The 17,139-nt window shown below is 41.8% G+C and overlaps 1 protein-coding gene across 1 annotated transcript in view; it reads left to right on the top strand.

Annotated features, from left to right (window-relative positions):
* Positions 1-8,066: 8,066 nt before the first annotated feature.
* The window catches only part of LOC118388993 (V-set and transmembrane domain-containing protein 2-like protein), a 63,821-nt gene continuing 54,748 nt past the window's right edge, over positions 8,067-17,139 (top strand). Inside the window, exon 1 of the mRNA XM_035778643.2 lies at positions 8,067-8,404. Coding sequence (XP_035634536.1) covers positions 8,287-8,404 — 118 coding nt within the window. The 5' untranslated portion in view covers positions 8,067-8,286. The remainder of the gene's footprint in view (positions 8,405-17,139) is intronic.

Here is a 17,139-nt window from a genome sequence, read left to right on the forward strand (position 1 = left end):
GCCTGAATTTGTCTGGACATGGACTCTACAATGTGTCTAAAGTGTTCCACAGGGATACTGGCCCATGTTGACTCCAATGCTTACCACAGTTGTGTCAAGTTTGCTGGATCTCCTTTGGGTTGTGGACCATTCTTGATAAACACAGGAAACTGTTGAGCGTGAAAAACCCAACAGCGGTACAGTTCTTGACACACTCAATCCGGTGTGCCTGGCACCTTCTACCATACCCCTTTCAAAGGCACTTAAATATTTTGTCTTGCGCATTCACCCTCTGACACATATCTCAATAGTATCAAGGCTTTACATTTTTTTTTACTGCACCTAATGTCCCCTCCCCTTCATCTACACCAGCGTTTCCCAAACTCGGTCCCCAGGACCCCAAGGGGTGCACGTTTTGGTTTTTCCCTAGGCCTACACAGCTGATTCAAGTAATAAACTAATCAAAAAGCTTTGATCATTTGAATCAGCTGTGTAGTGTTAGGGCAAAAAATCTAAACCTGCACCACTTGGGGTCCCGAGGACTGACTTTGGGAAACGCTGATTTTCACTGATTGGATTTCACTGATTGGAAGTGACATCAATAAGGGGTCATAGCTTCACCTGGGTTCACCTGGTCTTGTTTTGTACACTCAGTGAATATGGAAGTAATGTTCCATCAAATAATTTGTCAAACATTTTTATGTACTTACAGGGGTACTCAAATTCAAAATGAAATATCTAAATTATCCTTGACATGACCTTCTTAAAACAATTCCATATGTTAGCTTAGTAGAAACCCAGCCCCAGACCGTTAGACCTTAGGGGGTTGTACATTAAGTGCAGTAATCAAGCACAGCAGTGTAGGAACAACTCCAGTTACCACCGTAATGCACATACTGTATCGGTGCATTTGTCTCTTGCTTGTCAAATGCAAGTCTCGTAAGATTCTGTGTCTGTTGAGAGCTAACATCCATCCAACTGCCAAATGCATAGGGATACACTGCTCAAGGGATGATCTATAGCAAGGCTTCAATGGGGCCTACAGTGTTTACGATCATTCATATATGGACAAACAAGATCATACAGGTCTCCCCAATGCAGTTGATGTGATGGAATGCCAATTGTGATGCATAATGTTCCCCAAACCGCCAGAGACATCATACGGGATGCACATCATGTGTGGCTCATTCATCACAACCAGTGGCCTCTTTTCATAGCCATATCCATATTAATTTCATGTCTCTGTCAAGCCATATTAACCCTTGGGAGGAAGGCAGTAAATGCTGAAGTTCATGTTCAGAAACTCCAGCTGCAGGGTGGCTGGTTGACATCTCCGCTCTCCGAGGCAGCGAGTTGAAATTGCTCTGGAAATGAACAGCGAAAGATCTACTGGAGCAAGAAGTTATAGTCAGTGAACCAGGAAATGGCCGCGAAGTTTCACCATCATATCATTTTTCCTGAGCGGTCAGCCCGATGACAGGTGGAGACAGAGGAAGGGGCTGACTGGGGTGTGAAAAAAAACATGTATTCCTTCTGTTGAAAACCTGTGTGAAAATATAACGTCATTTAGAGTTCATTTTGGCAAACGCAACACCGTAGCATTTACATCGCTGCAACTGACATATGATGGTGAATACAGAGTAATGAACACCGATTTAGTCTTACAAGTGCTCTTTTAGTGCTATCAAAACAATGTACTGCCACTTTCCTTGTATTGCAATTCATATTTCCCTCCCAGGTTCTAAAATAGAAAACCAGGCCTCCACACATTTACCCCTGTTTCTGTTCCATTATGCTTTTCAGTCTCTCACTGACCCGAGAGAAACTCTCCTCAAAGCATAATCCCTGCACGTCCTTACTGTGCAAAGTTACATTTCCCACTCCCTACATTTGACAAAATAGTCTCCGTTTTGGAGGGGATACCCATGTCATTTACAGTAACTTCAGATAGTATTTATACCCTTTGACTTATTCCACATTTTGTTGTGTTACAGTCTGAATTCAAAATGTATAATATATATATATATATATATATATATATATATATATATATATATATATATCACCCATCTACACACAATAATACCCCATAATGACAAAGTGAAAACATGTTTACAGAATTTTTTACAAATGTAATTGAAAATAATTACAGAAATATCTAATTTACAAAAGTATTCACACCCCTGAGTCAATACATGTTAGAATCAATCATTTGGCCGCGATTACGGCTGTGAGTCTTTCTGGTCTCTAAGAGTGTTGCACACCTGGATTGTACAATATTTGCCCATTATTATTTTCAAAATTCTTTAAGCTCCGCAAATTTGTTGATCATTGGTAGACAACCATTTTTAAGTCTTGCCATAGATTTCAAGCAGATTTAAGTCAAGTCTATAGCTCTGCCACTGGGAACATTCACTGTCTTTTTGGTAAGAAGTGTAGATTTGCCCTTGTGTTTTAGGATGGTGTCCTGCTGAAAGGTGACTTAATCTCTCAGTGTCTGGTGAAAAGCAGACTGAACCAGGCTTTCCTGCTTAGCTCCATTCCGTTTCTTTTTTACCCTGAAAATAAATGCCCTTCTTTGGAAGGCATTGGAAAACCTCCCTGGTCTTTGACGTTGAATCTGTGTTTGAAATTCACTGCTAGACTGAGGGACCTTACAGATAATTGTATGTGCGGGGTACAGACATGTAGTCATTCAAAGGGATTGAAGACTTATTGACTCAAGACATTTCAGCTTTTAATTTTAAATTAATTTGTCACAATTTCAAAAAGCATAATTCCACTTTGACATAGCCATTGGAGCCTTAGCCATTGGAGAATGTAAAGCCCATGGAATTAAACGCCTCCGGACCTAAATCCCTGCTGATCTTATAAAGGATAGCAGCGGCTTCCCTGAACAGCCTCATGACACAGGCAACAATTGAGCACGCAAACAGCTTCACCCACATTGAGCCATTACCTCTTGCAGTAAAGCTCAGGATATTTGGTTTCTCCAAAGCTCGGAGCATTGTTTAATATTCATAAAGGTATCGAGATCTCTGGTCACATGGGAGCTAATATATATTTTGTTCTACCGGCATTAAAATGGTGGATGAGGTAAACAACAGTGGTGAAAAAAGTAACTACACAGGAGAGAAGCCATTTTCAAGACAAACTACAAATTCTTTAGCCTTTTTGGAATATCAGCAGACGTAAACAGAACTTCAAAGCCATCCGAAATCCATCAGAAAATGCTTACAAGTTCCATTGCTTAGCAGAAAGTCTAAAATATAGCCAGACACATTTATGCCTACACATACTGACAACCTGTCTTTGAGAAAGCAAATGATTTATTCCATCGTGAACAATGCCTACAATCATATTTATTTCATGACAGAGGACAAGTAGAAGAAGTACGCATGGTTGAGAGAATCCAAGAGAATAACCATTGTGTTCTACCTGTTGAAGGCGCACTGGCCTTGGAAATAAATTCGCCTCATAAATGTAAAACATTGTATTCAAATGCAGCAGTTAAAAAGTCAACCTATAGTAATGTGTCAGAAACTCAATACATTCCGAGTTTAAAGACCATGGAAAAGCCACAGCTTTGACATTCTTCCAGTTCCACACACACACACACACGCACACATACCTTCCACATCTCTGGATGGGCTGTCTAAAGCATTTAGTGCCGGGAGGTGTGGAGCTCAGGGCTGCCAGGCAGTTGTTATGTCCTTCTCAGTGCCTCACGTCTGCATACATCAGTTTCACTTCCCCCACAGCTCCCCCGGCTACAGCCTGGACATGACACTTCCAGGGAGAGAGCAGAGAGGAGTGGAGCTCCTGGAGAGAAGAAAAAAAGACACGGACCTGACAAAAAGTCAAAATGAGAGAGTTTCTGCAAGACCCTAAAGGTTAACCGCTTTTCAAGGCCTTGACAGGATTTCTGACTTCTCTTCAAAGGGAATGTTGAAATCCTACTGTATGTCTACTTGAGAGAAACAAACATTTCCAGGTTTGATATACTGTATGTTCATTAAATGCTCAAATAGATGATATTCAAACTGAAAAATGTATATCATCTACTCATGTAACAGTATAACTTTAGACCGTCCCCTCGCCCGTACCCGGGCGCGAACCAGGGACCCTCTGCACACATCAACAACAGTCACCCACGAAGCATCGTTACCCATCGCTCCACAAAAGCCGCGGCCCTTGCAGAGCGAGGTCTCAGAGCAAGTAACGTCACTGATTGAAACGCTATTTAGCGCGCACCGCTAACTAAGCTAGCCGATTCACATCCGTTACACTCAGATAAAGCTAAATATAGAATATACACTGAGTATACAAAACATTAGGAACACCTTCTCTTTCCATGACATAGAATGACCAGGTGAATCCAGGTGAAAGCTATGATCCCTTGTTGATGTCTCTTGTTAAATCCACTTCAATAAGTGTAGATGAAGGGGAGGTGACAGTTTAAAGAAGGATTTGTAAGTCTTGAGACAATTAAGACATGGATGATGTACTTGTGCCATTCAGAGGGTTAATGGACAAGACAACATTTTTAAGTGCCTTTGAATGTGATATGGTAGAAGGTGCCAGGCGCACCGGTTTGTGTGTGTCAAGAATTGTAACGCTGTTGGGTTTTTCATGCTCAAAAGTTTCCTGTGTGTATCAAGAATGGTCCACCACCCAAACGACATCCAGCCAACTTGACATAACTGTGGTAAGCATTGGAGTCAACATGGGCCAGCATCCCTGTGGAACACCTGTAGACACCTTTTAGAGTCCATGCCCTGACAAATTGAGGCTGTTCTGAAGGCAAAGGGATCTGCAAGTCAATATTAGGAAGGTTCCTAATGTTTTGTACACTCAGTGTAAATAAAACCACTTCATTGTCATTGACAAGAATAGTTTTATATTGCTCTCTGAAGTTCAACCTCATATGAAATCAGAAGTTCAACAAATGAAATTAAATGGGAAAAATTATGAATAATCTTAATCTGCAAATAATATTACAGACTCATAACTGCATAATTTTGAATGTTCCTAGCAGTTTGTCCACATTGAACATTGTACCGCATATGGAGTTTTGTCAACAGGGTAAATAGTCCTCCTTAGTGCTAATGGTAATTAATAGCCACCCTTTGCCTTGATGAGAGCTTTGCAAACTCTTGGCATTATCTCAACCAGCTTCATGAGGTAGTCACCTGGAATGCATTTCAATTAACAAGTGTGCTTTGTTAAAAGTTAATTTGTGGAATTTATTTCCTTCTAAATGCGTATGAGCTAATCAATTGTGTTTGCGACAAGGTAGGGGTGGTATACAGAAGATAGCCCTATTTGGTAAAAGACCAAGTCCATATTATGGCAAGAACAACTCAAATAAGCAAAGAGAAACAACCGTCCATCATTACTTTAAGACATGAAGGTCAGTCAATGCAGAAAATGTCAAGAACTTTGAAAGTTTCTTCAAGTGCAGTCGCAAAAACCATCAAGCGCTATGATGAAACTGGCTCAGAGTTACCTCTGCTGCAGAGGATACGTTCATTAGAGTAACCAGCCTCAGAAATTGCAGCCCAAATAAATGCTTCACAGAGGTCAAGTAACAGACTGTGTGATTCAGGCCTTCATGGTTGAATTGCTGCAAAGAAATGCTACTAAAGGACACCGATAATAAGAAGAGATTTGCTTGGGCCAAGAAACACGAGCAATGGACATTAGATCAATGATCCTGTCCTTTGGTCTGATGAGTCCAAATTTGATATTTTTGGTTCCAACCGCTGTGTCTTTGTGAGACACATAGTAGGTGAATGGATGATCTCCACATGTATGGTTCCCACTGTGAAGCATGGAGGAGGAGGTGTGATGGTGTGGGGGTGCTTTGCTAGTGACACTGTCAGTGAATTCAATGCACACTTAACCAGCATGGCTACCACAGCGTTCTACAGTGATACGCCATCCAATCTGGTTTGCGCTTAGTGAAACTATCATTTGTTTTTCAACATGACAATGGCCCAACGCACCTTCAGGTTGTGTAAGGGCTATTTGACCAAGAAGGAGCGTGATGGAGTGCTATATCAGATGACCTGGCTTCCACAATCACCCAACCTCAACCCAATTGAGATTGTTTGGGATGAGTTGGACCTCAGGAAGCTGGTTGAGAGAATGTCAAGTGTGAGCAAAGCTGTCATCAAGGCAAAGAGTGGATACTTTGAAGAATCTCAAATATAAAATATATTTAGATTTGTATAACACTTTTTTTGGTTACTACATGATTCCCTATGTCTTATTTCATGGATGTCTTTACTATTATTCTACAATGTAGAAAACAGTAAAAAAGTACAGTAGGTGTGTCCAAACTTTGACTGGTACTGTACTTCTTAGAAACGTATAGAGCTAAATAGGTTCACTGTCTTGTTGAGGCCTGCTAGCAGGTCGGTATGTTTAGTTTGTTGAATTGTTAACAAGAGAATGCTGATTCCTCGAGATACATTATCAATACATGTGTTATTGTATCCAAGCCTTGGTAAGTATGTCAAATAGTCTAGACAGCACATTTTCTGTTTTTGTGTCTGCCTACTGAATACAACCCTGTTGACAATTGAAATGCTTTTAAGTAGATCTCCTCAAGTAATTAGTATGCTGAAACTGGACAAAAATCAAGGAAAATCTATCTTTGCAATGTGCTGTAAAGCTTTCACAGATAGCACAGGTTGTGAGAGAGGGAATGAAGAGGGTAGGCCACTGTGAGGAGACTTTATGTTAACCAAGCCACTGTTGTTTCCGTGAGAGTCGGGACAATTGTAATTGTAAGTACACTTGAAGCTCAGTCTTGTGTTGTGTGTAACTGTAACCAGAGAATCAGAAGGTCTCTGTTAGCTTGTGGTTTGGTGAGACCTCATGACTGTAGGAATTGTGGTTGCTTGAGCAGCTGTACAGCACAGTAAAGCAGCAAAAACTTGCCTTTTCTACAAGAGAAAGGATTGATTTGTCTCTACTAACTAGGGTACCTATTGTAACTTGTGAGTACTTGGGAGAGTGTTTGAGTGAGTGTCCATGTGCTTGCGCAGGTGCCTGTAAGCTGTGACTGCGCCAAGGGCTAAAATATGGTGTGTTGTCTCTTTGTGTGCAGGGCAAATAAAAAGAATCCAACCGGCAGACCTGCAGTTGTGGCAGTGTCCTAATTAAAAGTACACAACGCAGATCGAACCAAGCTACATCTATATGGGGGCAGAACCCGTATTAACTTGTATAGAAGCTAGTGTTGCCAAACGTAGTTCATTCAGTATGACGAACGAGGCTCGCATGCTTTTTTTAAATTAATGCCCTGTGTAGGTGTTCAACTACACTATGTGTTCAACCACATGTGTCCCTTAATTAAGAGCCTGCGAGCTCACTGCATGCCAATACGAGCCCCATAGGAGGAAATGTACGGTTAGGCTAACAGCTGCAGTAGCGCTGAGTCCTAGGTTAATACTGCTGTAAGGCCATGTGTTAGATGTGATGACAGCAGGTTGTATTCCTCTAGTGGTTTGGAAAAGGACAGTCTCGCATAAAGTAGCATTTCTATGGAATCAATCTGTTTGCAGTAGGCTGAGAATCATATGCCTAACCCAATATCACATTTGATCAAATATACCAAATATATCCATTATATTATAGTGGAATGATTTTGAGATGCTTTTTTTCTATGATTTGGGGAGATTTGAATGTCGTGGTCTTTCTTGAATAAACTGATGAATAGATAGATTGCTAAAGCCATGCTAGGTATATGGAATGCAATACAGGCCAACTGCAATTGTAAACGTTGCCTATGCCCAGAAAAATACACATTAGGCTCCCTTTTTGAGTTGCCTATATAGCAAGTAAAAACATATTTGTAAAGAAGTAAGAATAACAGTACAGGAGCTTTGACTATTGAACATATATTTTTTATAATGAGTATTCAGAAAAAAAGGATGTTAAAACCTCAGATCCCCCAATGTAACTTGTTATAAAAGTTAATAACAGTAGGCCTATAATTTTTCTAGATCCCTCCGCCTAATTGACTTTCTCTGCAAGCCACTGCACTTGTCCCCATGTATTTCTCCGTCCGCCTCTACTGGAGGTGCTTGCTTGCAGAAATACAGGGAACCAGTGCTGATAATATCCCGCAGGCGAATAGGGTACACCTTGCGCCTCATAGCGCAATTTTTGTCCGGTGCTATTTTGTATCTAATCTCCGAGGGTGCTGTCATCCAGGAAGAATTTGGATACTATTTAGTGAGCGTGCTCCGCCTAATGTGAGTTTTTCGACCACGACTTGAAACAAGAACAAAAGCAATGGGAGCATTTGGAGTGATAATATGGATTTTACATTATATGGGACTCTATATTCAATTTAACGCCGCTTACAAACCGACTGTGCGAACCGAGGTGGACAATCATATATCTGGAAATGGTAGGTTTAATTCCGTCGGTAATTATGTAGCCAATTCATTATGTTGCATATTTAATACAACTGATACATTGTGCCATGCACTCGCGACTATTCTGATTGGGTGGGGTTGACTGATGTGAAGATGGTGATGAGTATAGAGTATAAAGTTATCTGGGACACACATTAATAGTGTCTTTTAAGCCCATGTGGGCCGGGCACCGGTAGCTAGGTGTATGACACGTAAATAAAATAAATCCTTCAATCATTAACATCTTTATGACAGAATAGCATTTTTAATCAATTTGGCTTTTTGACTTCCCTGGACTGTTGAGCCTGTATCTGTGAATATTGCTTTGTTATTATAATACATTAAACATGTGTGATATTAATGAACGCAACATTCCTTTATATGGCACGTTTGAGTATTGAAAAGGGGGAATGAGTTCATGTCAACCCGGAACAACTGTTACATTAATCCAACTGTGCAATACAATTGTATGACCTCAAAGACCATTTTTGTGAGGGGCAGTTCAAACTTGATATCTGACAATGCTATATTTGGAGCAACTGTTTTGAGCAATTGCTGTTGGATTTCGTATATGGTATTTCCAGTTAGGTAGCGGTGCATCTTGGGCTAATTTACTGACAGAACAACACAGACAAGAGCAAAATCAATGTTCATGTCCCAAAGCTATAAATCATCCATGTCATTTTAAGTTTGTTGGAGGATATATTTTCTTTTTCAACTTTTGCTTCGTTTGCGTGCTGTGAAATCAAGGGTGGCAGGGGGGTGCATTGTTGGCAGAGGTGGGATTTTAAGGGGAGGATTTTTGGAGGGAAGGAGTAGATAGGTGGCAGGTGATTCAGACCCGTACATGGCAGGTGTGAGGGCACTAGTCACGGTATGTTGAGGGTAAATATATGACTTACTTAGGAAGTTACTATGGGAATAACGGGTGAAATAGACCTCACATAGGAGCGCAGTGTGCAGAGTCTCATTTCACTTTCTAATGGATTTTTTTAGTAGCCAGCACCTGCTCAGAGACAATGGATGTGTGTAATCGTTCCCTATTCTAAGGTCCTATGGGAGACATTGGTAATGGATTGGACAGACAAAGCAATAGTTTAAAATCTGTATTAATCAATCATGTTATCTACAAAAATTAGTTTTCAAAATGTTAATGAGCCACCACCCTGAAACCCTGGATTTAGGTTGGGAGGAAACATAAATAAACCAATTTATCTCATTAAGATTTCTGGACTTTCTTTGAATGATTTCATGATTTTTTTTTCAGATTTTCTTTCAGATCCCCATTAGCAGTTGAAGAAGCATCAGCTATTTTTCCTGGGGTTGACACAAAACATAGAACATGACAAAATGCAGAACACAAATGGACAAGAACAGCAATGATATGTTGATGCATTATTTTAACAGCAATACCTTACCAGCAATGAGCGTGCTTGTACATACTCAAATAAAATGTAGCTCAGTAGAAGCTTACTAATTGGTGTGGCACTGCATTTTTGCCATATTCCCTGTCACAAAGATGTTTCTACAGTATTTTGGCTCTAACTGCAGGCTGCTATACAATTTAATTTGATCGTCGGCGATAAACACTTTATCATTGTGTCTCCCTATTCTGTCCCAGGAGCTCTCTCTCTCGCTCTCTCTCTCTCTCTCTGTCCTTAGCGCGTCAGCTTTAGCCAAATCAATATGAATGAGTGTAGCGTATACTGGCGCTGGATGAATTGACAATCTTGGATGGGTAGAAAAATCGATTACACGCATCACTCCCAGAGGGAGTTAATTAAAATGGGGTTTAACTGCAATGTTCTCTCCCCGGTCTTACGTGTAACCAGCCACAAAAGAGAATGGTTCAGGGTGGGGGGAAAGCTCATCACTTCAAAATAGGCTACTGTAGCGTAGCTATAACTCAGATCCTACTATCTTCATTCGCTGTTCTCTCTTTGGTGACCTGGAAAGAAATAGCCTTTTGTTTCACTCTTGGAGGTGACTGGCTTCTCAACCGAAATGAGAGCTGCATCCCATTGAGGTTAAGTCGTACCTCAACGTCAACTAAACAGATTAGCTGATCGTGGACTACAGGAGACAGCAGAGAGGGCATGCCCCCAACCACATCGACGGGGCCGCAGCGGAGAGGGTCAAAAGCTTCAAGTTGCTCTGCGTGCACATCACTGACAACCTGAAATGGTCCTTTCACACAGACAGTGTGGTGAAAAAGCTGCAACAGCGCCTCTTCAACCTCAGGAGGCTACAGATGTACCATTGAGAGCATCCTTCCGGGCTCTATCACCGTACCTATTGGCTATTGAGTAAGTTGAGGAGACTAAACTGGTGGGTGTAACCCTAGATAGCAAGCTGTCATGGTAAAAACATATAGACTAAATGGTCAAGTACCAGTACCCTGCCCTGGGCCCCTGCCCAGCTTTGTGGTCATGTGCAGCTAAGAAGGACATAGGTCAATTGCAGTTGGTCCAGAACAAAGCAGAACGTGTTGCACTTAGATGTAAACAGAGGGAAAGTGTCCGTAACATGCATGTCAGTCTCTCCTGGCTGAAAGTTGAGGAGAGATTCTCTGCATTACTGTTGGTCTTTGTGCAATGTATTGTTGTGTTGAAGGTACCGAACGGTCTGTTCAAGCAGTTGGCACACAGTTTAGACACTCATCGGTACAACACAAGACATGCAACCAGAGGTCTCTTCGCAGTCGTCAGGTCCAGAACAGAGGCTGGGAAATGCAAAGTATTAAGTAGAGCCATGACATCGGCTAACGCTCTTGGTAGCCGATGTGAACAAAGCCTTTAAACAGGTTAACATTCACAAAGCCGCTGGGCCAGACGGACTACCAGTACGTGTACACAAAGCATGCGCAGACCAACTGGCAAGTATCTTCACTGACATTTTCAACCTCTCCCTGACCGAGTCTGTAATACCTACATGTTTCAATCAGACCACCATAGTCCCTGTGCCCAAGAAAGCGAAGGTAACCTGCCTAAATGATTACCGCCCTGTGGCACTCATGTCAGTAGCCATGAAGTGCTTTGAAAGGTTGGTCATGGCTCACATCAACAGCATCCACCAAGATACTCTAGACCCACTCCAATTCGCATACCGTCCCAACAGGTCCACAGATGACACAATCTCAATCGCACTCCACACTGCCCTTTCTTACCTGAACAAAAGGAACACCTATGTGAGAATGCTGTTCACTGACTACAGCTCAGCGTTCAACACCATAGTGCCCTCGAAGCTCATCACTAAGCTAAGGACTCTGGGACTAAACACCTCTCTCTGCAACTGTATCCTGGACTTCCTGACGGGCCACCCCCAGGTGGTAAGAGTAGGCAACAACACATCTACCATGCTGATCCTTAACACTGGAGCCCCACAGGGGTGTGTACTTAGTCCCCTCCTGTATTCCCAGTTCACCCACGACTGCGTGGCCAAACACAACTCCAACACCATGATTAAGTTTGCTGATGGCACAACAGTGGTAGGCCTGATCACCGACAACGATGAGACGGCCTATAGGGAGGAGGTCAGAGAACTGGCTGTGTGGTGCCAGGACAACAATCTCTCCCTCAATGTGAGCAAGACAAAGGACCTGATCGTGGACTCCAGGAAAAGGCAGGCCGAACAGGCCCCCATTAACATTGACGGGGCTGTAGTGGAGCGGGTCGAGAGTATCAAGTTCCTTGGTGTCTACATCACCAACAAACTATCCTGGTCCAAACATACCAAGACAGTTGTGAAGAGGGCACAACAAAACCTTTTCCCCCTCAGGAGAATGAAAAGATTTGGCATGGGTCCCCAGATCCTCAAAAGGTTCTACAGCTGCACATCGAGAGCATCCTGACCGGATGCATCACCGCCTGGTATGGCAACTGCTCGGCATCTGACCACAAGGCGCTACAGAGGGTAGTGCGAATGGCCCAGTACAGCTTCTAGCCCCCACCCCCATTGTACACTGCTGCTACTCGCTGTTTGTTAGGTACCTATGCATAGTCACTTCGCCCCAACCTACATGTACAGATTACCTTAACTAGCCTGTACCCCTGCACACTGACTCGCTACCGGTGCCCCTGGTATATAGCCACGTTATTGTTATTCTTATTGTGTTACTTTTTAGTAATTACCTTCTATTTTAGCCTAGTTGGTAAATATTTTCTTCTTCTTGAACTGCACCATTGGTTAAGGGCTTGTAAGTAAGCATTTTACGGGTAAGTCTACACTTGTTGTATTCGGCGCATGTGGCAAATAAAGTTTGATTTGATTTGACTACATATAACTCTCTGCCACACCAGGTAACTCAAGCTAGAAATAAAACCAGTTTCAGGTTTGAAAAAAAACAGGTAAAAGAACACCTGACTGCACAAATGGGACCGTGAAGCGACAGCCATTTTATATATCTTGTATTGTAATTTGCATTGTACTATGTATTCAGTGGCGATTTTAGCATGTAAATCTTGGTGGGGCATAAAAAAGTGGGATGCATGCCAGCAAAGCCACAGAAAAACATAGCTGATATGGCAGACTTACTGTGGTTTCTACTGACCTTGAGCCTTCTTGGATGGGCACTTCTAAAATAACTTTGTCAGAACCCAAGGGGCAAACATTTTTGAGCACTAACCTTAGAATTGGGAATGATGTACTGTCCATGAGTGACAGAAAACTGAGTCAATCATGACAGAAAACTGAGCCAATCAGGCTCAACTCTCTGTATTTTCTGCTGGCTAGCCCCACCACCACAGAAAGCACTGATCTAGTCTGCCTTACTCAAGGAATAAAAAAAGAGACAATGTTTGTATGTGGCTTTATTAACTCAATTACATTGTTTGCAAGCTGATATGTGACATGTATTAATGCCAAAATATCAAGCAAAACAGACAAGCCCCCCAATTAATAAAACAAAAAAACACTATATATATATATATATTTAATTATTTATGTATTTATAACCTAAAAGTGTGATGCTCAAAACAGGTGGGGCCCACCTGCCCTGAATGACGGGTCGCCACTGTATGTATTAGACCTAGATATTGGGTGTATGTTTTGATATGTAGGCTGTGTGACGTTTTAGGTGTATGTATTTCAGTCCTTGACTAATAATGTTCTGTACTATGTATTATGTCATGTTTCATGTGGATCCCAGGAAGAGTAGTTGAAGCTTTTGCAGCGGCTAATGGGGATCCAAATAAATACCAAATACCAATACCACCTGGTATGGCAAATGCACCGTCCACAACCGTAGTGCTCACCAAAAGGGGGGTGAGGTCAGACTAAAGCATTATCGGGGGCAAACTGCCTGCCCTCCAGGACACCCAGTGTCACAGGAAGGCCAAGAAGTTCATCAAGGACATCCGCCACACAAGCCATGGCCAGTTCACCCCGCTTCCATTTATAAGGGGGACACAGTACAGGTGCATCAAATCTGGGACCAAGAGACTGATCAACAGCTTCTATCTCTAGGTCATCAGCTTGTTAATTCTTATGGCTTGGGGTTCCGCTAGCGGAAACCCTCGACAAAATTCCGCTGAAAAGGCAGCGGAACTTTCATACATTCACAAGTGCAATACACAAAATTAAAGATAAACTCCTTGTTAATCTACCCGTCGTGTCCGATTTCAAAAAGGCTTTACAGCTAAGTACACAATTTGATTATGTTAGGTCAGAGCCTAGTCACAAAAACACACACAGCCATTTTCCAGCCAAAGAGAAGAGTCACAAAAAGCAGAAATAGAGATATAATTAATCACTAACCTTTGATGATCTTCATCAGAAGGCACTCATAGCACTTCATGTTACACAATACATGTATGTTTCATTCGATGAAGTTCATATTTATATCCCCAAATCTCAGTTTACATTGGCGCTTTATGGTCAGTAATGTTGTGCCTCGAAAACATCTGGCGAATTTTCAGAGAGCCACATAAATTTACAGAAATACTCAATATAAACTTTGATAAAAGATACAATTATTATGCACAGAATTATAGATATACTTATCCTTAAACCAACCGCTGTGTCAGATTTCATAAAAGCTTTACGGAAAAAGTAAACCATGCAATAATCTGAGTACGGCACTCAGACACAAAAACATGCAGATACCCGCCATGTTGTGGAGTCAGAAAAGGCAGAAATAGCGTTATAAATATTCACTTACCTTTGATGATCTTCATCAAAATGCACTCCCATGAATCCCAGTTTCACAATACATGTTTTTTTGTTTGATAAAGTCCATAATTTATGTCCAAATACCTCCTTTTGTTAGCGCGTTCGGTAAACATATCCAAACTCACGAGGCACGGGCAAGTCCAGGCGAAAGTTCAGACGAAAAGTTCAAAAAGTCATATTACAGTTCGTAGAAAAATGTCAAACGAAGTATAGAATCAATCTTTCGGATGTTTTTAACATAAATCTTCAATAATGTTCCAACTGGAGAATTCCTTTGTCTTTAGAATTGCAATGGAACGCAGGTCGCTCCCACGTGTGCACGCGTAATCAGCTCATGCCACTCTGGCAGGCCTCTGGTTGATTCAGCTCTCATTCTCCCCCACTTCACAGTAGAAGCCTAAAACAACGTTCTAAAGACTGTTGACATCTAGTTGAAGCCTTAGGAAGTGCAATATGACCCCATAGACACTGTATATTTGATAGGCAAAGAGTTGAAAAACTACAAACCTCAGATTTCCCACTTCCTGGTTGGATTTTTCTCAGGTTTTCACCTGCCATATGAGTTCTGTTATACTCACAGACATCATTCAAGCAGTTTTAGAAACTCAGAGTGTTTTCTATCCAATATTACTAATAATATGCATATATTAGCTTCTAGGCATGAGTAGCAGGAGGTTTACTCTGGGCACGCTTTTCATCCGAACATGAAAATGCTGTCCCCTATCCCAAACAGGTTTTAAACAGTCATCACTAGCCGGCCTCCCCCAGTACCCTTTCCTGAACCTTAGACACTGTTACTAGCCGGCTACCACCTGGTGCTCTACCCAGCACCTTAGAGACTGGACTGCTTCACCCTATGTGTATAGAGAGACATTGAACACTTGTCACTTTAATAATGTTTACATACTTTTTGTGTGTAATGTTTTGTATTGTTAGGTGTTACTGCACTGTTGGAGCAACAAACCTCAGATAATATCTGCAATTGGTGTATCCGACCAATACAATTTGATTTGACTTTATATTTATTCAGTATACTGTATTCTCGTCATGGCTCATCCTATATAACTACTGATGTACAAACCTTTTATATTCATATGCTGCCCATACTGTCTATAACAAGGTTCTCCAACTATACTGTATACAGTGCCTTTGGAAAGTATTAAGACCCCTTAACCTTTTCCACATTTTGTAATGATACAGACTTATTCTAAAATGGATTAAAAAAGAAAATCAGAAATCTACACACAATACCCAATAATGACAAAGCAAAAACAGGTTTTTAGATGTATACCAAATTTTAAACATAAATACCTTATTTACATAAGTATTTCAACCCTTTTTTATGAGACTTGAAATTGAGCTAAGGTGGATCCTTCTTCCATTTTTCATCCTTGGTATGTTTCTACAACACAATTGGAGTCCTGTGGTAAATGCAATTGACTGGACATGATTTGGAAAGGAACACACCTGTCTATATAAGGTCCCATAGTTTACAGTGTATGTCAGAGCAAAAACCAAGCCATGAGGTCAAAGGAATTGTCCGTAGAGCTCTAAGACAGGTGTGACTCGGAAGCCCCTGTCACGGCAGATTTCCTCCTCTTCCTCTGAGGAGGTGAAACAAGGATCGGACCAATATGCAGCGTGGTAGGTGTCCATGGTTTTTAAGAAAAACTGAACATGAACACATATACAAAATAATAAAGTGAACTGGCAATGAACCGGTCCCGTGTGGCACAAACACTGACACAGGAAACAATCATCCACAAAATACCCAAAGAATATGGCTGCCTAAATATGGTTCCCAATCAGAGACAACGATAGACAGCTGCCTCTAATTGAGAACCAATCTAGGCAACCATAGACATACAATTTACCTAGAATGGAGCCAGCCCCATTAACTTACAAAAACCCCTAGACAAGTCAAAACACATAAATCCCCCATGTCACACCCTGACCTAACCAAAATAATAAAGAAAACAAAGATAACCAAGGCCAGGGCATGACAGCCCCTGCACCACTCGGGAGCCCCTCCCCCAACAGACACTGCGAGAAAACCAAGTAACCAAGATATTGATGGTCACTCTGACAGAGCTCTAGAGTTCCTCTGTGGAGATGGGAGAACCTTCCAGAAGGACAGGTCTCTGCAGCACTCCACCAATCAGGCCTTTATGGTGGAGTGGCCAGATGGAAGCCACTCCTCAGTAAAAGACACATTACAGACCACTTGGACTTTTCTGAAGGGCATGTAAAAGTCTCTGAGACCATGAGAAACAAAATTCTCTGGTCTGATGAATCCAAGATAGAACTGTTTGGCCTGAATGCCAAGCTTCACATCTGGAGGAAACCTGGCACCATCCCTACGGTGAAGCATGGTGGTGGCAGCATCATGCTGTGGGGATGTTTTTCAGTGGCAGGGACTGGGAGACTCATCAGGATCGAGGGAAAGATAAATGGAGCAAAGTACAGAGAGATCCTTAATGAAAACCTGCTCCAGAGTGCTCAGGACCTCAGACTGGGGGCAAAGATGCACCTTACAACAAGACAACGACCCTACGCACAC

The sequence above is a fragment of the Oncorhynchus keta genome, chromosome 10 (assembly GCF_023373465.1).
Source record: "Oncorhynchus keta strain PuntledgeMale-10-30-2019 chromosome 10, Oket_V2, whole genome shotgun sequence".
Taxonomy (NCBI): Eukaryota; Metazoa; Chordata; class Actinopteri; order Salmoniformes; family Salmonidae; genus Oncorhynchus; species Oncorhynchus keta.